Here is a 21057-nt window from a genome sequence, read left to right as displayed (position 1 = left end):
AAAAAGTCCAAACAGCACATTCCTCCAAAACAGCTTAAATTATTTTTTAATATTGTTCGCAATAAAATTATAAATATCACGCCAGAGTCTTTTGACAATGGGGCAGTGCCAAAATAAATGAGTAACAGTTTCAAGCGTTGGGTGTAGTCTTTGTGGTGTGTTCAAATGCAACTGACACAGGGTGACGTGAGGCGACGTAGACGATGCAACAGTTGGCTTTCGTTGCCGCTAGTTCTTTGATGTCGGTTTGGTGTGTCAGCACCTTGTACAGAATAACATGGATGATCATATTAATGTGTATGTGGTCTGAAAATAATTAATTAAACTCTTCTTCTCAAGAATCCTGCTGTCTGTGATTTTATTTGTTAAGGAACTAATTGTAAAGATGATGAAGTAATGAAAGACTACTTATTATGTGTCACTTTACTTTACGACATAAAAAGGTTAACTAATGGACGGGTTAGTAATTAGTTCACTAATTATTAAGTCGTGATTAACCCCTCTTTGAAATTTGATCATGAGTTAATGAAGAACTGACCATTAACCAATAGTTAGTTCCTCATTAGTTCCTCAGTAGCTACTCCTCTGAAATTTGATCAGGGGTTACTGAAGAACTGACCATTAACTAATAGTTAGTTCCTCATTAACTACTCCTCTGAAATTTGATCATGAGTTAATGAAGAACTGACCATTAACTAATAGTTAGTTCATCATTAGTTCCTCATTAGTTCCTCAGTAACTACTCTTATTTTGTGTTGCTTAGTTCCTCAGTAACTACTCTTTCGTTCCTCATTAGTTCATCAGTAACTACTCGTTAGTTCCTCATTAGTTCCTCAGTAACTACTTGAATTTTGTGTACCTTATTGTAAAGTGTTACCCACAATAAAACTGAAGTCAACGTAAATGTAACAGGCTGATAGATAATTACACCTTGGGTTTTATTGGCTACATTGCTAAAAAATAGGTCCAAAGAGGAAAAACAAAACAAAACAGGCAGTCTGTGGATCAGACATGTGAACTTCAAAATTACAACCTAAACTGTTAACATCCATCACATTTTACAGCCCAACATCCTGGTTCAACTTTGACCTCCTGTACTTGCCTTAGTTGTGTGCACTCGTGGTTTTCAAGTGCAATGGTGGATAAGTGCAACATATTCTCAAAGAATGGTTCATATGATATCCTAAGAAAAATGGGGAACTGCCCATTGGTTCGACAGCCCATTGGTTCGACATCCCATTGTTCCGACCATATTAAACTCATTGTTCCGCAGTCCGTTCCGAAATCATCATGACGCCCTGTGGTTAAGGTCTGGTTAGGTTTAGGCACAAAAACCACTTGGTTAGGGTCAGGAAAAGATCATGGTGTGGGTTAAAATGAAAAAGAAAGTGGCAAACACATAAGCCGTGAGCCTGCTCCGCCTCAAGCCGGTCGCGGCGCACCATACACCCGCCGTGAGCCGTTCAGCACCGCGGACAGTCGGACTAATGGGATGTTGAACCAATGGGCTGTCGAACCAATGACATGGACCCAGAAAAATGCATGTACAACAGTTCATATGATATTCTACAAATTTGTACCCCACGAATGATATTACATCCTTGACATACAGTTATGCAGTTAAGGTGAAGTTACGGGGGTTAGGTTTAGGCAAGTAAAGTTACAAAGGTTAGGTTTAGGAAAAGAAACATGGTGAGGACATATTTTAAACTCAAAGTTCACACAAATGTGGACGTGACTCCAACAGATAGTCCCAGGCGAAAGTCTGTTTTTTTTGTGAGCCATCCACCTCCTCAACCTGCCTCCTTGCAAGCACTCGGGACTGCTTACTTGTTTACTGCCTATAGCGCATTGGTCATGTGATTGCAGTCTTTTAAAATACCTAAAATATGTATGAATTTGTGTACATTGTTTTTCGTAGGAAAACATATGAATATAATTTGTCAGAACAGCCTGATAAGTGATATTTTGTGTATGCTCACTTTTACCTTTACCATCTAATAAAGTCCTCAAGATAATCTGGCTATACTGTTGCCTTGTTTACATGTGTAAAGATATGTATTTATAAAACAACAAAACTTTTTTTTTCTTTACTTCTTCTGACCATATTAAACCTCAATGTTTAACTTGTGAAGTGAAAATGCTTTCATTCAGACATTTAGGGGCTGTGTCCATCAAAGGCCAGCATAGAAATTGTGAATTCTGAGCCAGTACCAAAGTTTAAAGAAACAATTTGGCCAATAGACAATACCAATGTTTTTTTCTGTTTTATTAATTCCCTTTTTTGGGCCAGAGGAACAAAGAAATGTTCATTATGAAAACATTTTTATTGTTTTAAACTCATTCAGACATTCATTACACTACCCCAATTTTAGTCAAAACATTTGTGAAACAACCTTCAAAATAACCTTCTATTTTTTTAAAATAACTGTTTGAAAAGCCATAATTATAGATAACATGAAAATATATATATCATAATTTCCTCTCTAATATACATTTTATATTATTGTAAAAAAAACTCAACAGTTTTTTTCCCTTTAAACAACTACATTTTTTCCACGTTTCTCGCCAACAACTACATTTTACAAGATAACATTTGAACATATCATTGAACATTATAGTTTACCTTTGCTCAATTCTCCTTTTTACGGAGGAGTTTGAAATGTTTCATAATGTAACTCAATGCCAGGCAGCAACCTCCAAGGCTGAAAAATTAAGCCAATGCACAAGTGCCAAAAACAGCAGTTCCTCGCATGGCCACTTAAGGCTGGTTCTAAAATCGAGTAAATTCCCATAGACTCCCATGTTAAAACTTTACAGCAAAGATGAACATGTTTACAGCCTGGTTTTGGTCTCTATAGTTAATTTTATCATTCTTTACAACTATAGGGGGTGAATTTATTTTATAATCACCAGTTTACATTTTTTATTAAAGAGGCAACAGATAGAATTCATTGTTTTTTTAGCTTGGCGCCACCTAGCGTCAGTGGTGTTGCTCGCACTGTCACAGTGACCAAATTGACCGTGGTGATCAGAGATAATCAATAAAATGTAGGCTGTAAAGCCACCAGTATACCTCTATGTTTATGTAGAATGAGAAGGTATGTGGACACTATTCTAAATAAATGAGTAAAGAGACCGAGCAACAATTATCAAATTTATCTGAAGAAAAAACAAATAGTAATGCAAATAATTATACCAGAATGCACAGTACCAGTACAAACAACTCACAGTAAATTATACCAATATGCACAGTATCAGTACAAACAACAGTAGTATGGAAGCGATTCGTGACCAGTATTTAAATTAAAATGCATTTGCAGAAATGCTTTTTCCTTTTAAGAATGTGGCTGCATTTTTTGACTCATAAATAAAATTAATCATCAATCAACCTATTTGCATTTGCATTTTCTTCTTCAAGACTGCTCATTCTTTCACTTAATTAAAATGAAAAAGAAAAAGACATTTGAGATTTAATTTTCAAAATATGCCCCAGCAAATAGATACCAAAATTCAATTTGAAATGTAAAATTTGAAAATTAAAAGGCATTTGCAGAAATGCTTTTCTATTTCAAGAATGTGGCTGCATTATTTGGCTCATAAATAAAATGAATAATCAATCAACCTATTTGCATTTGCATTTTCTTCTTCAAGACTGCTCATTCTTTCACTTAATTAAAATGAAAAAGAAAAAGTCATTTGAGATTTAATTTTCAAAATATGCCCCAGCAAATAGATACCAAAATTCAATTTGAAATGTAAAATTTGAAAATTAAAAGGCATTTGCAGAAATGCTTTTTCATTTCAAGAATGTGGCTGCATTATTTGACTCATAAATAAAATGAATAATCAATCAACCTATTTGCATTTTCTTCTTCAAGACTGCACATTTTATGCCATAATCAAAAAGAAAACAAAGAAGACATTGCTATTTCATTTTCGTGGTCTGCCCCGCAAAATAGTGACCATAATTCGAAAACGATTTAGCAATCTGAGCGGCGCAGGAGAGTGACGTCAGTAGCCGCTCTTCTTCGGCTCCGTGCTGACCATGCTACCCATACCCATCTATACGGTAGGGGGCGGTGTGCACTTGGACGCATCACAGATCAGCAACTTCATCAACTTGAAGAAAGAGAAAGGAAGAATCGTGTGAAAGTGAAAAGCATGGTGCATCGGATCGGAAACCATGGCTAAAACCGTGGCAGAGCTGCTGAGGGAGGCCGCTGCTGCTTTGGAACAGCATCAAGTTCAGCCACAAACAGCAGTTTCCGACTCAAGTCTTTCTTCAACACCTTCTGCTCCTGAGCGCCGTAACAATGCTCGAGGTAAGATTTTAGCAAGAAAAGCTAGCAAAATAACATGCAGTTGCTGGATCGATTTATTATGATGTCGTTAGAGCATGAGATTCACTGTTGTTGAGTGTTAGGGCCCGCCAGGCAAGCATCAGTGATTAGTTTTTTACTGACGTTACAGTTACAGTGGGTTAGAAAGTTCACACTAACCATTTATCTGTTTAAACAACTAACTTAAACGTCAACAACAGCAGGTCTGACATCAGTGTGGCCCGTTTAATTAAGCATTGGCGCCAAGTTCCGTTAGCATCACTGAAGTCACAATAACCATGGTAAAGCACACCCTCGAGTGTAATAATGCGATTATACAACAACCACCAATAAAAATCGAATACATAAGCAATACGCTCTCAAAATATAAAATATTTTTGCTAGTGTTCTGTCTGTTTCAATGGAAATACATGAGGTCTGACGTTAACTAGTCCTGGGGGGTATTCCAGAAAGCGGGTTATGTGAAAACTCAGAGTAGTGAAACAATTTTTCATGGACTGTTCATTGAGTTACGGAGTTAATACATCTGCTGACTTGACAGTCATTTAAGCTAGTAGCAGCAGGTGCCGTGTCTCTCAGTTTGAGCTTACACTTTGTAGACAAAGACTGAATGACTAAAAAAATACCACACAGTCCAGCAACTTTTTCGGGGGAAGCCCTGTGACATTGACACGTTAAATAATTTTCATACATACAAAGCTGCCTTGGTTTGATTCTAACCCATAAAATATGGTTGTCAAATATTGAATCTGCTGCATCGTGAAATTAAGAAATTATGCACAGCTAAGATTAACTGATATGATATTGAGTACCTATTGACATCAGTGTGTAATAAGCCTGGAGGCCATAGCTAACAAGCTGCAGTCAACAAAGACCCTTGTAAACTTGTATACGTTTCACAGATATATTTACACTACTATTAATTCAGCATGATCTTGACCATGACAGACATTAAATTGCATCATGCCATCTTGCTGTTCTGCATTAAATTTTTAAGCAAAAAAATATCCATTGATCAAAGGAATTGTTGGGCTGTATGTTTATCTCACCATTTATGTTTGCATGTTTATGTATAACTACACTATCCTATCCTTATTATTTTATTTTTTCATTCTGTTTCTTCTTTTTGAAATATTCAAAATAAAGTTAAATTAGTTCAATTTATCTTCTGCTTTTTCCCCATATTTCTTCCAGCAGAGGTTTTGAGGCTGTTCAGTCCTTACTCTGCATGAGGTGTACAACGGAAGTCAACCTCACCAGCCATCATGACCAAAAAATTAAAAAAGACCACATACACTCACGTTTTCTTCTGCCTGGCTAAAAGAAAGGACAGTGACGTCCCAACCCCAGCCAAGAAAAGAGCACTTGAAAGGGCAGGTCTAGGGGAAAGGAAAATCACATTCCCAGGTAGGTCTACAAGTATGTATTGCATAATGTCAAGTGTAAGGGACCTTTGGTAACTCAAAGAAATATAAATTAGAAAAAGCCATTTAACTAAAGAACAAAATATTGACTGTACAAAAGTTAACTAAATGTGCCCGTTACAATTAGAACTAATGTACTATGAAAATGCTAAATAAAATGTGTGTATGTTGTGTAAAACAAAACCCATGTGTGTTGCCTTCTGTCTGTAATGTGCCATGTGCCTGAAACAAAGTAAACTAAATCAGGACAAAATGAACTAAATGTACACTAGAAAGAAATTCAAGTGTAAATGCCAGAGGGTTACTGACATTTAGACCAGTTGTGAGGCCACAGGTGTGGCCATCGCAGTCAGTAAGACCAATGCCTCAGCTGTGCTACTTAAAATGTCAAAGATTGGTCAGCTAGCTAACTTTAGGGCACCAGAGGAGGTGTGCCAGGCAGCAATGCCATAGCAAGCTAACATCATCCTGTAAAGAGGGTATGTACATGATGTCACAGCATGGAGGAGTCACAGGGTTTACGCCCGCTGAATGGCAGAAAGACAAGAGGCACCATTAGCTTGAATGCCGTGAAAACACAAAAACCACATGTAAAATTGTAAAGAGCTGTTGTGCGATTGACTATACAAATATATTCAACATGAGAGCAGAACTATCTTTTTACAGACTGCTGAAAAATGAAGACAAGCATGACTAAAATTTACAAAAACTACTACATGAATAAAACATGTACAATGTAAACATTGTACATATTTACATATTTTAATTTCAAATGTGTTAATAAATGATTGTACATCTTATTTCTTCTTAAAAAGCACATCTCATTCACTCAAAGAGAAATGACATCTCAGTCAAACAGGTGCATGTGTATTAATATGGGTTTTTTTCTATTAAGCACCTCTGAGGGCAGTACCAGCACTGTGCTATGCTGAGTAGAGCTGTTAGGACTTGTCCATGATGTTGTATTAAAGCACAAATGTTTACATTTTACCTCCAAGCCGGTTATAATACTATTTTGTTTTGTTTTTTCCTCAGATAAATACTGTGGTGCATCTGACTTTTCCGATCACCTAGAGTTGAACTTTCCACAACTAAAGCACTGTGGTGGGTTTCAACTCCTGCGGAGCCGGGGCTCTACAAGGTCCAAGGTCTTGGAAATCATACCTTGCCCAAAGGATGGGTATACTCCAGAGGGCCTGTGCAACAAAGAACTTGGAGTGGGGGCAGCTGTGATTTACATAAGGCCACTCCAAAAAGATATTGACCTGCAGGTAATAATTTGTTTAGTATTATGTATGTTTAGTAGTATGTACACTGAACAAAAACATAAACGCAACACTTTTGTTTTTGCTCCCATTTTTCATGAGCTGAACTCAAAGATCTAAAACATTTTCTATATACACAAAAGACCATTTCTCACAAATATTGTTCACAAATCTGTCTAAATCTGTGTTAGTGAGCACTTCTCCTTTGCCGAGATAATCCAACCCACCTCACAGGTGTGGCATATCAAGATGCTGATTAGACAGCATGATCATTGCACAGGTGTGCCTTAGGCTGGCCACAATAAAAGGCCACTCTGAAATGTGCAGTTTTGCTTTATTGGGGGGGGGGTCAGAAAACCAGTCAGTATCTGGTGTGACCACCATTTGCCTCACGCAGTGCAACACATCTCCTTCGCATAGAGCTGATCAGGTTGTTGATTGTGGCCTGTGGAATGTTGGTCCACTCCTCTTCAATGGCTGTGCAAAGTTGCTGGATATTGGCAGGAACTGGAACACGCTGTCGTATACACCGATCCGGAGCATCCCAAACAAGCTCAATGGGTGACATGTCTGGTGAGTATGCTGGCCATGCAAGAACTGGGATGTTTTCAGCTTCCACGAATTGTGTACAGATCCTTGCAACATGGGGCCGTGCATTATCATGCTGCAACATGAGGTGATGGTCGTGGATGAATGGCACAATAATGGGCCTCAGGATCTCGTCACAGTATCTCTGTGCATTCAAAATGCCATCAATAAAATGCACTTGTGTTCGTTGTCCATAACATACGCCTGCCCATACCATAACCCCACTGCCACCATGGGCCACTCGATCCACAGCGTTGACATCAGCAAACCGCTCACCCACACGACAACCACACACGCTGTCTGCCATCTGCCCTGAACAGTGAAAAACGGGATTCATCCGTGAAGAGAACACCCCTCCAACGTGCCAGACGCCATCGAATGTGAGCGTTTGCCCACTCAAGTCGGTTACGACGACGTACTGCAGTCAGGTTGAGACCCCGATGAGGACGACGAGCATGCAGATGAGCTTCCCTGAGACGGTTTCTGACAGTTTGTGCAGAAATTCTTTGGTTATGCAAACTGATTGTTGCAGCAGCTGTCCGGGTGGCTGGTCTCAGACCATCTTGGAGGTGAGCATGCTGGATGTGGAGGTCCTGGGCTGGTGTGGTTACACATGGTCTGCGGTTGTGAGGCCGGTTGGATGTACTGCCAAATTGTCTGAAACGCCTTTGGAGACAGCTTATGGTAGAGAAATGAACATCTGTGGCATTGTGCTGTGTGATAAAACTGAACATTTTAGAGTGGCCTTTTATTGTGGCCAGCTTAAGGCACATCTGTGCAATATTCATGCTGTCTAATCAGCATCTTGATATGCCACACCTGTGAGGTGGGATGGATTATCTCGGCAAAGGAGAAGTTCTCACTAACACAGATTTAGACAGATTTGTGAACAATATTTGAGGGAAATGGTCTTTTGTGTGTATAGAAAATGTTTTAGATCTTTGAGTTCAGCTCATGAAAAATGGGAGCAAAAACAAAAGTGTTGCGTTTATATTTTTGTTCAGTGTAGTATTTGATTCTTTAGCGTATGATAGAATATTGGCAAGGAAATCCCCAGTCAGTAACCCTCACAACTGAAATATGTCTGTACAAAATCCACCAAGCTCTAATGTAAAGAAAGATGTTTGATTGCTTGATGCATATTTATGTTACTATTGTCTCATTTATGCTAGGATCCTCCCAGTGTGACCCTCACTCCTCAAACAACTGGACCAATGGTGGAATGTGTCTACTGTGCAGAGATATTTAGTTTCTCTGAGATTCAAGGCCACATTGACTGTTGTGAGAAGTGAGACATATTTCTTGTTTATACATGAATTTACATGGTGTAAATCGTGAAGTCCTACAGACATTTTATTATCCTAAAACATCAGTTGACACAATTGTTTTTTTATTGTTATTTTATTAGTGTGTCTCACACACTGAACTGTTATGGATTATGTTTTAGATTTCTTCAGTGTATTAACAATTTCCTGCTATCATTCCAAGAAAAAATAATTCAGATTCAACTGCTGAAGAAACCTTTGAGAATCCCCCGTCAGGAAGCTCAGAAGAGACCTGGGCAGGAACCTCAGCTGCTGCTAGCTCATCAAGCAACCAACATCCCCTTGAAGAAAATCAAAGTAGTAGCTCTGAAGGTGCAACTGTCTAATAGTTTATAACCATAAAATAGAAGGAGGAACTTTTAACTGCTGTCCTAAAGTCTAAAATTAACTTCTTTTTTTTTCTTTTTCTTTTTTACCATTTTTGTCCAGTTTTCACTTATAATGACTTGATTTTCAGAGTGGACAACAGAGCCTGATGTTTACAAGGCAGCCAACATGTTTCGACGTCACTTGCTCAACAATGCTGAACTCAAGCCAGAGTTGGTTGCAAGGCTTGATCTCAGATCAACTGAGGAAGATCGTGAAAGGGAGATTCTAACTTTCTACAGAAAAACAGGGATTGACTGGGCAAGCCCATTTTCTGTTATACTGACTGGTAGGTATCTTTCATTAAATGTGTTTTACTGCAGAATTTGTAACAAGAACAGTGATTGCAACTTAAAACTGAAGTAAATCTTTTAACTAGCTGAATAGGCTTCATGCCCAGCTCCACTACTTCCTTAAATTAAAGCAGCTCCTTTATTTCCTGTCTTACATTACATGTCAAATTGATTAATCCAGATGTGCCTTACTGAAGCAGTCACAACAACCATGATCAGGCATACATGTATTATCAAATTAAAGTAACTCCTTTATGAAAAAAAGGAGCTGCTTTAATTTCAGTAAGTAGTTGAGCTGGGAATAAAACCTATTGAAATAGATTTGCCCTTACATTACATACACATTCCTATTAAGTCTACAGAGTAACTCCTTGTATTTCAGGTGATGCAGCTGTTGGAGATGGGGTAAAACGGCATTTCCTGTCTATGGTAATGGAAAAAATCCAGTTTGGTTTCGACCTTGACCTCGGTGAGTTTTAACAATTTATTGTATTGTTTTGTTTGTAAAAAAGCATACAATTTTGCCTCAAATAGAAGTAGTGGGGTTAGATTAACTGGCTCTGACTAGTTGGCCCTAAAGCCCTTGTTGGATTTGGAAAGGTTGGTCACCAAAATTGATCTCAAATTGACAATGGAGGGCGCATTGTGTCATTGCGTAAGCTGTCTTGTACAGATTTTTCACATAATTCTCACAAATAAATATTCTTTAACTGAAAATTGTCTTCTCTCATGTCTATTTTGACTCACCCAAATCCGTTTGTGTGACACTACGTAAAGCATTATCAGAGCTAGATATTTCCTTGAACTGCGATTAGAAAAACTCAGGATAATGCTACTGTCTCACCAGAAATCAGCTTGTATTTGTATCTTTTGTTTTTTTTTTTTTTTGACTCTCAGAGAGCACTGGCAGAACTCTTCTGTTCAATAGGACAGGCGATCACAAGGTCCCATCCACTTCCAGACCCCTGATAGATGGAGACTTTTTCCGAGTAGCTGGACTTGCCATAGGACATTCTTTTATTCATGGAGGCCCTCGATTCACTGGACTGAGTCCAGCAATGTTGCAGCTAATTGTTCGAAGTAACGAGGAGTCTGCTGCACTTGAGCTTTCTGACTGCCCTGGTACAGATGTTGTTGATGTGGTGTCTATAGTAAGTGTCACTTGAAGTTGCTTTATTTCATCATGACACTACTTTTTTAAATTCACTTGAATTGATTATTCCTATGCTATCATGCAAATATGTTTACTTTGTATTTAACATAAAAAGCACAGGCCATAAAAGTGATATACCATTGCCTTACTTTATTAATTGCAGCTTGATAGTCAGAGGGAACTGACCCCACAGGAACGATGCGAGGTGAACAACTTGGCCTTCAGCTGGGATCTTCCTCGCATCAGTAATAACAACAGGAGGTGGTTGGCAGAGAAAATCCTACAGCATGCGGTATATGAATAATTCTAAATGAAATTATGTAAATGTGAAAAAAGATTTACATGTCTTTGCACTTTTTTGTTTTTTTTAATTTCTCCGCCCTTTTATTGGGTAAAAAACATTAAAAGTAGTCCCACCAAAAATAATTATGCTAAGTATATTGTAAAACAAACAGATTCACTAGTGTAATGTTGTCTTATTTTTTTCCAACAACTGTATCTAAATTATACTTAAGAAACTCCTTGATAATTTATTTTTGTAGGTCATTGAATGGAGAAGAACACAAATGAAGCAGCTCCGTAGGGGGCTGAAAGACAGCGGTGTTGTCACCATGATTAAAGAGCGTCCAGCCCTAGCCGAGGTCCTTTTCCCAAGATCGGCAGAACAAGTGATGGACTCACAGGTAATTAGCTTCTCATATGAAACTGCTGACTGTTTACATAAATATCATTATGGTTATTATTGTCATTGTAATTATAAAACTGGAATAAGGCTTTAAGTGTAACATCTTGGAGTTCTATCATTCAGATAACAAGCCTCCATTTTTATATACAATTAAGGTTGCCTTTTCTACCTGTACTTTTCTAAATGTGATAGTTCTTTGCAAAGTAGCTCTACTCTGTTAATATACCCTTTTACTTTATAGTCTTTGAAAATGTTTTTACTTCTTAGACCATCTTGAAAAGGATCATCTGGCCAATACCAGATAGTGAGGATGAGGATGACCACAGCAACGTGGAGGAGACATGCCTGGTCACAGGCTTTTTGAGAGACTACATTGAAAAAGGTCAGATTATAAATGTTATCTCAGAAAAAAATAGATCTGATTTGGAACAATGTACATCTCCTAGAGCTGTTGCTAATTATTCACATTGAGTCCATATTTATGGAAACATGTTGGTGAAAAACCACATTTTGTAAACAATGTTTTATTTTACTGTAGAAAGTCCAAGTTTTTAAAATCACTCTACAGTGAAGCAGTGACTAATGATGTTCGGGTAAACGTCAAAAAGGTATAATGTAGCTTGTTCTTGTGTTTTAAAATATTTGACTGTCTTTGTAGGGTCTTCTCAGGAACTACAACTCCTCCTGAAGTTCTGGACAGGTTGGAGTGTAACTCCCCAGCACCTTTATGTTGAAGTATCTCCGGAAATTACTCTGCCAGTCGCCTCAACCTGCCTGACAACGCTGAATCTCCCACTGAAGTGCCAAAGTTACCAGGCATTCAAAGAAAACCTGGAAGCATCTGTGAGATCTACAGAGTTCGGGTTTGGGATGATCTGTTCAGAGTGATCTGAGAAACTGTGTCTTTAAAGCAGAGGTAGGCAATAAGAGAAACCGCACTCATTTCCACGCCTGGTTTGTAGTTGTGTTTGTAAATTTTAGTGATGCTTGTCTTTATTTTTCAGCAGTCTGTAAAAAGATAGTTCTGCTCTCATGTTGAATATATTTGTATAGTCAATTGCACAAAAGCTCTTTACAGTTTTGCATGGTGGTTTTTGTGTACTGTATGGCACATGCGCCCATGATGGCACACAAGGTCATTAACATGGGAACGCAGAGTAATTCAATAAAAAAATTTTAATATACTTTTTGGGATGGCAAAACATTTTTAATAATAAAATATAACCTAATGGTGAATTAAACGAACAATTTGATTCAAAATAATCTGAGATAATTAATTAGGCTCAAAATACACCATTGTTTTTGACAGCAAGAGACACAAAAGACCAGTCTATTCCCAGTCTTTGCATTGACTTTGTGTGTAATATAGACACACGTAGCATCAATCTTTTGCAAAATTTCAGGACTTCTATTTTTGCTAAATTTTATGCCTTATTTGCAAAAAATCACCACTTTCTTCTCAGATTTTTATGATTTTTTTTTTTTTTTTTTTTTTTGAGAAATTTGGGCTTTTTGTGAAATTTTAAAACCTGACACAAGACATCCAAAAGGTTGCTGACCCCTGCTTTAAAGTTTCAATGGTGTTATTTGTTTGAAATTCATTTCAGACTCCCAGTTGTGAAAGTTGGTGTTTATCTCTTTTTCATACTCTTCAAGTAAACTGCTTTCAGTTATGGAGCACTTAGACATGTTAAGGCATCACCTCAAAGGGACATTTCCCTTTTTTTGAAGTGGGGTTGTATGAGCTGTAGATTTCACTCTCTCAGAACCAGCATGTAACACAAGTCGTGTGCTTAAAGTCTTGGGTTGGTTACAAAAAGCATTTTATCCAACAAAAAAAAAAAGCCTAGCAAAAAAACAAAAACGTATTGTTTTAAATGTACATTATGTGATATTTCCACTGCTTAACTTTGCCATCAGACAGAGCTGTCTTTTGGCACTATATTTTCTCTACTACTAATAGGGAAGTTAAGCTGTTGAGAATATATTGTGCCAAAAGACAGAGCTTTCAGTTCATGGCCTGCATTACATGCTGGTTCTTGTGGCTGCTTCAGGAAACCTGGAGCGCTCAGAAGTACCTCATGAGGAACTATCCCCTTAAACCAGTTAATAATGTTGACATTATAATATCATACAGTTAAGGAGTGTGATATTTTATTGACAAATGTTTGTTAAGGTTGTGGAATAAAAACTGTTGTGCTTTCTGCTTCCAGAATGCACCTTAAATGCACTATAACCTTTACAGGTGAACTTAATTTGACCTTCTCTAAACTTTTGAATGAACATGTTCAATGTCTCATTACTTATTGCATAACATGCTGTTCTATATCAAGGTGATTAACCGCAAAAATCACAAGTGTCTGATACATGAATTGACCACTACATGTTTTGGTTAAGTAACAACTTTTATTTAAACAGTAATTTTTTTCCCCAATTAAAGTAGTAGGATGTATAATTAAATTTAAGGCAGACTTGTTTAATATTTGACAATATTTAAACTCTATACAATGTCCAAATCCAAAAGTGGAGCACAACAGGAACTTTTATAACACTATAAAAGTAACAACTCATTTTCACTGATAATGACCTTCAAACAAGGGACGGACACTTCACCCTAACCCATCTGCCACTCTTCTATATTTCAACAGTCCTCTTCATCAGGCTGTTCACATTTTGACATGAGACCAAGACAATCGATCACCAATAATAATAACAATAATAAGTAGTAGTAGTAGTAGTAGTAGTAATTGCAAGGCTTCAAGTGGGATGTTCTCAGAGGGAAGTTGTCACTGAGCTTAGAGTGTCACAGTGTCATCAGCGGGTTGTAACAGACAGATAGACTGGAAGAGTCACAGAACGGCAGAGAATGCCCTATTTTCATGATATATCATGTAGCATGAACTTTTTACATTTTCCATAAATTTGACCCAAAAGTTGAATATCCCTAACTTTTTTGGAGTAGTGTGTATGAATGCACCTCTTGGTCCCGCAGCCTCACTCCTATTTATCCAGTCCTGGATAGGAGAAGGGGAGGGGGAGACTGTCACTGCATCAACTGCTGTAGTGTGGCTGTGTAGATGTCCAGTGCATCCAAGAAGGGAACATTGGGGTCAGGTAAGCTAGCCATGTCCTCCTCAGTCAGGTGTCGCTGCAGCTGCACTTGGGGTACATCAACTTGTTCCCTTTGACCTCCAAGGTCATCAAAGCCATACGGTCCATCCCAATCAATACCATAGTCTGCCTCCACCTCAACACAAATAAAAGACAATTGGAATTTTAAGATTATTAAACATTTTATAAACTTTGTTGTAACTGTTTCAGAAAACTGAGGCTTTATTTAGACTGTTAAATACAATACAATACAAAACCTATGGCATCTTCAAGTTTTTCACTTCAAGATTTCCAATTACAGTTTTAAAAATGTTAAGCTATGCAATCAGTTCTCCTAAGCTTAAATATTACATTTCTGTAATCTAGCCATATCATTTTAGGGTTTTTTAATGTATAATTGAAAGGATGACTCCTAATATGATACACTCAATCGTTTTAACATACCTCATCGGGATCCTCAAGGTTTCTGAATGATGCCCAAAGTTGGTAGGGAGACTGGCTACCTGCTGTTCTCAGGCCATGACTGTTCCAAGCATCCATGAAGAAGGCCAGTTGCCTCTGTAGTTGAGGCAGAAAAGCCCAGTGGAGTGCAAAAAGATGACTCTCATCATCAGGATTCAATATCCCTTCTCTCTCCAGGTTTCGAAAGAGAACATGGAATGGGTCCAGGACTTGGATGTACACATCTCTCCATAGGCGTTCTATCCTGGAAGGGCAAGTGACATGATAAAGAAAAAAATTACAAACAAAATGAAAAAATGTTTTTGCTTTGAATTATAATTGACAAAATTATAATTTAAGTTATTTAAAATTAGAATTGAAGACAAAAAACGATGTTCAAAGAAATGATTGATGTGCACAAAAGTGGTAACTTTAGATAGTCCTGAGTAACGAGCTAATATCCAGCCAGGATTTAGATTGTGACAGACAGTAAAGCTCCGCTGATGAATGAGCTATGGACTGAATAAATGAGGAAATTGAACAGTGTGTCTAACCCTACGCTAGGGCTGGACGATTATGGCAAAAATCAAAATCATGATTAATTGAACTTTTAACCTCGATTACGATTAATGAACGATTATCCCCACCCTTGATGAACAATTATGTTTTTTCACAGTTTCTTTTGTTTTGTATTTTATACTGCCCTCACACCTGGATATTTTGTGATATCTTCACACATGAGTATCTTTAGGGAGTGAAAATAATGATGTTTTAAGGTGTGACGCTGAGGTTAATGTCTAGTTTAGGCACAAAACCCACTTGATTAGAACTATGAAAAGATCATGGTTTGGGTTAAAATGATCACTGGAGACAAGTTTTCAAATTCCTTAAAGATATGCAAACTTTACTGTCATGGCAACATTGAACACCACGATTAATTGACATGAGCAAGATTAAGTCGATTAAAGTTTCTAAATGTCAGTTTCGATTATTTTTTGATTAATTGCCCAGCCCTATCCTGCAGTTTTATATATGAGGCCCTGGTCTTGGTAGACTACTTGCCTAAAAAACTAAGTATGAAAATGTGTGATGTCAGAGATAAGCAAACTACACACTATGAAGTTTGATGTATTAAGCTTTATGTCAGTGGTCAGAAGAGAGAAGATCATAACATCCAACAATTATGTGAATAGAAAAGAAGAAATAAAAAAAATAAGTTTGAAAGTAGTTCCCTGGTCCCTAAATGTTGTTGTAACCCTTACATACTGTTCGGGTCTATTTTCTATTTTTCAGAGCCCTACAGTGCAAGTATTTCACTCACATTTGAGTGAAATATTCCAATTCTGTCATGAAATATTTAAACCCTAGCATAAAAACTCTTTATAGGTTAGCCTATAACCCTTGTTAGTGCCATTATGTTCTCCTGCAATGGTTTTCTCGTAATACTGTGCTACTGAAAACTTACCGCTGGTTATGGACACTCCTTCCAGTAATGTGAGAGTTCCGGTTCTCTCCTCTGTGTTCCACCATGAATTGGGCAACCTCTATGTTTTCACCACCCTTGTCAGAGCGCACACGTGATGGCAAACCAAATTTGTTGATGCCACCAATGAAGCTCTCCAACACAGTAGATGCCCAATTGTTTGTTGCAGCAGACAGATAAACAATTAAACAGCTGAAGCCATCTATTCCACCATGAACAACAAATCTCCAGCTATTGGTAAAAAAAGGAGAAGAAGAAAAAACATCCTTCTAAAATATATAAGGCATCAGATAGCAATTCGAAAAAGGTTCATACACAGCTTATTTGACACAAAGAAAGGTAGGGTACAATGAAGAAAAGTTGTGGAGTGGGTGAACAAACTCAATATATCATATGTTCAAGTTCAAGTATACCGTATTAATTTGTGGTTTCCATCTATGTGCCACATTGCATTTGGTGCAGAAACAGAGTATTGCCTCCGTCTTAGTGTCCGATTGGCCATGGCCCGCACTTCATTCCCAATTGGGTCCACTCTTTTTAAGGAGTCACGTACTCTTGTAACTACAACAACAATGACAAACGTTCAATTTCAAAGACAAATTACATGAAATATTAACAGCACTTCAAAAATCAGTGTTAACACAGGTAATGCTAATTAAGGTAAGATTTCATTTATGCCCATCTCATTTAAATAATTCTATTTTTATTTTATTTTCTTATTTTAATTATATCATGTCATCATCTTTTAATCATCCTTGTTAAATAAAGCACTTTTATTATATTATTATTATTATTATTATTATTACTTAGGTCAAACTGAGAGAACGTGCATTGATTGAGCTTACAGAGAACTTAATGCATTCATATGGGGATAAACTTTATATTAAACTTACTTTGCACTAGCAGTCCCCTGGCATGAAGGAATGACTTCATCATCCTGTATCCTGTGTTAGGGTGACTTTGGTGGATTTCTGCAATGACGGCATCCAGCTCTTCGTCACTCAGCGCAGAATACATGTCAGACATTCTAAACAAACAAAAAAAACAATTTCTGAAATTTAGTTTGTCGAGAGCAAGAAAGATGGTTTGTTAATTTTTTTAATTGACATTTTCACAGCCATTTTAATGTGAATTTTTTTAGCTTATTGTGTGTGCACGGGTGTTTGCCACTATCATCACATTATGCTGCTCCGTTCACATAGTCAAGGATACATAAGGAAAACGAGTTTCCAAGGGGGATAGTGCATGGAGAACTAAATAAATCATGTCCACGTTTTGGTAATGGCAAATTAACAATAAATTTGGCTAAAATGTTATGTATTCATTATTCTTAGAACATAGCTCTCTTGAATACTCGATTCAGAGTATTAAAGAATGAAACCATTCCCCTGTCGGGAGTTATTTCAATAATCATGGCTCACTATACAGTATAGTGAGCCATGATTATAGTATAGACACTATAGACAACTCACTGTGATGTCATAAGGCTTATGACATCACAGTGAGTTGTCTATAGTGATCTACGTTAGTTTTTTTATTTTAAGTGGCAGTACTGTGTTTTCTTATGACAAGCGGTAATAACATTTTTGGCGGTTTTGTGTGTGTTTTGGCGGGTTTTGAACACTTTTTGGTCTGGAAATCATCAGCTGTACCTGGTAGTGACATCGAAATGGCTGCTGTGAATATGGATATTGGCCAAACTGATAAATCCAGGTGTGCCTTACACTACAGCAGTCACATCAACAATGATCAGGCTTTAACTCTGGCACAAAGCATCAAATGGCAACAAATATGTTTAGTAGTTAAAACGGTCCCTTTCCAAATAATCAGTGTTGGATAAGGGTTACTTTAAAAGTAATCAAAGTACGTTACTGTGTTACTTTTTTTAAAAAAAAGTAACCAGTTACTGCGTTACTCCCTGAGTAAAGTAACCCAGTTACTTTAAAAGTACTTCCAATGTTACTCCCTGAGTAAAGTAACTCAAGTACGTTTGAAGTACTTTTGAGTATTCTACATTTCCTATTGGGCAATGGACCACAGGGCGCTAAGCCTACATTTTTTTGTCTCCAAAATTAAAGTTATGGACCACTTGCTCTTCACTGAGATCCAGTTCTCCCATCACAGCTGTCACTTTGACCAGTAGAAACACAGAACGATCTGCTGCCGTAGACAACTGTATGACAACAACACCCCAGCGTTTTTAATATTTCCTCTAGGGATGTTACCACACAGAGTAAAAGGGGGAAATGATGGTGTGAAACAGCAGAGGCACTTTGTCAACCCGAGTTAACGTTACTGTCATTAGCATCAAGCTAGCAAACAATGGTACATCCTCACGGTCGGACATAAAGTAATAACACAATAACACAAATAGCGGCGGGGCTTTTACTCACCACAACTGCAGAGGCTCCCAGCTTCATTTGAAACAGACTACATACTTACTTACTTTTTATCCGCTCCCATTGTCTTTGTAAAGTTAACATATCGCACCGTCATTTCAAACTCGACACTTGTTTCAAATTAAAAGCCCCTTATAACCTCGGCTAGAGAATCCCTCCATTTTCTAAATAGGCTTTTATTCTGAAACATTTGTCAGAACTTCCTGCGGAAGATACAGGAGATTGACAGTTTAGGTATGGCGCTTCAAATGTAGCTCCTGCCATCTGCTGACGCATTTAGGTGACTACAACAACATGTCGGCTGGCACCTGAACAAATACAAATAATAGTGAAAGTAAGAAAAATAGGACAAGAATAACCTGATGACATCACACACGCCGTGAAAGACAACCGGGGATAACTGGTGAGTACCAGCGTGTAGTGTGTACCAGGCATAATGCAAGTCCTGAGTCTGAAATATGTCTGTCAGCGAGTCCTACTCCACCTATTTAGACTCCACCGTAGACAACGGCATCATTTCTCCGACCACGTAGCGAGCCACAAGCTCTGTGGCTTCTTTCAGACTGATAGCTTTAACGTTATCTCCGTTATTAGAACCAAATGACAGTCGTTGCTGTGTCGGAGCTGAAGGACCAGCGTTCTAAAAGTAATGGAAGTAACTGATGTCTTGTTTGAAAATGTACTTAAGTATTTGATTACTCAAACAGCAAACTAACGCGTTAGGTTACTGCAAAAAGTAATCAAAGTACTCTTTGTAACGCGTTATACCCAACTCTGCAAATAGTAATAAGGAGCCTGTTACCGTTACCTCAATCCGTTGCTTTGCATCCTCCGACGGATGGTCTGGTAGCCTACGCCGAACAGCTCCACTATTTCCTTCACTTTGAACCCATTTAATAAATAGTTCTCTATGGCCTCGAAAGGGATGTCGATGGCTGGTCGTCCTCGTCCCCTTTGAGGCTGCACAGTATCCAGTTGTTCCAGGACTGAAGAGAGGTTAGCTAAGGCAACCTCATTAACTTCTGAATCTTTGATGGCAGAGTATGCAGCCAAGCTCTCTATGACCTGCTCAACTCGGTCACGGGCATCAGACTCAGATATAATATTAGCATCCACCTGGGCAGCTAATTCTACAAGTGCCTGCACAATCTCAGGGAGCACCATGATCAGCACAAGGTCAGCAAGGAGCCGAAGAAGAGCGGCTACTGACGTCACTCTCCTGCGCCGCTCAGATTGCTAAATCGTTTTCGAATTATGGTCACTATTTTGCGGGGCAGACCACGAAAATGAAATAGCAATGTCTTCTTTGTTTTCTTTTTGATTATGGCATAAAATGTGCAGTCTTGAAGAAGAAAATGCAAATGCAAATAGGTTGATTGATTATTCATTTTATTTATGAGTCAAATAATGCAGCCACATTCTTAAAATAAAAAAGCATTTCTGTAAATGCATTTTAATTTTCAAATTTTACATTTCAAATTGATTTTTGGTATCTATTTGCTGGGGCATATTTTGAAAATTAAATCTCAAATGACTTTTTCTTTTTCATTTTGATTAAGTAAAAGAATGAGCAGTCTTGAAGAAGAAAATGCAAATGCAAATAGGTTGATTGATTATTCATTTTATTTATGAGTCAAATAATGCAGCCACATTCTTAAAATGAAAAAGCATTTCTGTAAATGCATTTTAATTTTCAAATTTTACATTTCAAATTGAATTTTGGTATCTATTTGCTGGGGCATATTTTGAAAATTAAATCTCAAATGTCTTTTTCTTTTTCATTTTAATTAAGTGAAAGAATGAGCAGTCTTGAAGAAGAAAATTAAAATGCAAATAGGATGATTGATGATTAATTTTATTTATGAGTCAAATAATGCAGCCACATTCTTAAAAGGAAAAAGCATTTCTGCAAATGCATTTTAATTTAAATACTGGTCACGAATCGCTTCCATACAGTAGACACATAGGGATAATGTATAGTGAGCCGGTGACAGTTGAAAAATAACTCCCGACAGGGGAATGGAGTTTTTTTTTTTTTTCTTTCAACAGTCACTGGCTCACTATACATTATCTATCTATCTATCTATCTATCTATCTATCTATCTATCTATTAGCTTAGAACATGGCTTACTACTAAAATATTCAAATGTGACAACTGGCATCAATATTATTAAATTGCTG

The 21057-nt window shown here is 37.6% G+C and overlaps 1 protein-coding gene and 1 long non-coding RNA gene across 3 annotated transcripts; one reads left to right on the top strand and one right to left on the bottom strand.

Annotated features, from left to right (window-relative positions):
* Positions 1-9115: 9115 nt before the first annotated feature.
* Positions 9116-10825, top strand: LOC144466751 (uncharacterized). Of its 2 annotated transcripts, XR_013493227.1 has the most exons (4): positions 9116-9257; positions 9403-9600; positions 9987-10073; positions 10502-10825. It is a non-coding gene; the product is annotated as an uncharacterized LOC144466751 (long non-coding RNA). The 2 variants fall into 2 exon arrangements; XR_013493226.1 differs by having other exon boundaries at positions 9116-9600.
* A 3090-nt stretch (positions 10826-13915) lies between these two features.
* LOC144466900 (uncharacterized) lies at positions 13916-20040 on the bottom strand. The gene is made up of 6 exons (XM_078174823.1): positions 19685-20040; positions 17371-17504; positions 16891-17038; positions 16460-16708; positions 14998-15259; positions 13916-14689 (listed from the first exon to the last, which is right to left on the bottom strand). The coding sequence occupies exons 1-6, from the start codon at positions 20038-20040 to the stop codon at positions 14486-14488; spliced, it is 1353 nt and encodes a 450-aa protein (XP_078030949.1). The 3' UTR covers positions 13916-14485.
* Between the last annotated feature and the right edge of the window lie 1017 nt (positions 20041-21057).

This window comes from Epinephelus lanceolatus, chromosome 14, assembly GCF_041903045.1.
Source record: "Epinephelus lanceolatus isolate andai-2023 chromosome 14, ASM4190304v1, whole genome shotgun sequence".
Classification (NCBI taxonomy): domain Eukaryota; kingdom Metazoa; phylum Chordata; class Actinopteri; order Perciformes; family Serranidae; genus Epinephelus; species Epinephelus lanceolatus.
Note: the sequence above shows the minus strand (reverse complement) of the source record. Positions and strands in the feature narration are given on the sequence as shown.

Bases quoted from the DNA above. Each gene is read 5' to 3' on its own strand.
- LOC144466900 (XM_078174823.1), bottom strand. From the start codon at position 20,040: ATGGTGCTCCCTGAGATTGTGCAGGCACTTGTAGAATTAGCTGCCCAG. The intron at 16,709-16,890 runs GTATACTTGAAC...TTTTACCAATAG, and splicing joins GGAAACCACAAATTAATACG to CTGGAGATTTGTTGTTCATG. The intron at 14,690-14,997 runs GTATGTTAAAAC...ATTTGTGTTGAG, and splicing joins ACCTTGAGGATCCCGATGAG to GTGGAGGCAGACTATGGTAT.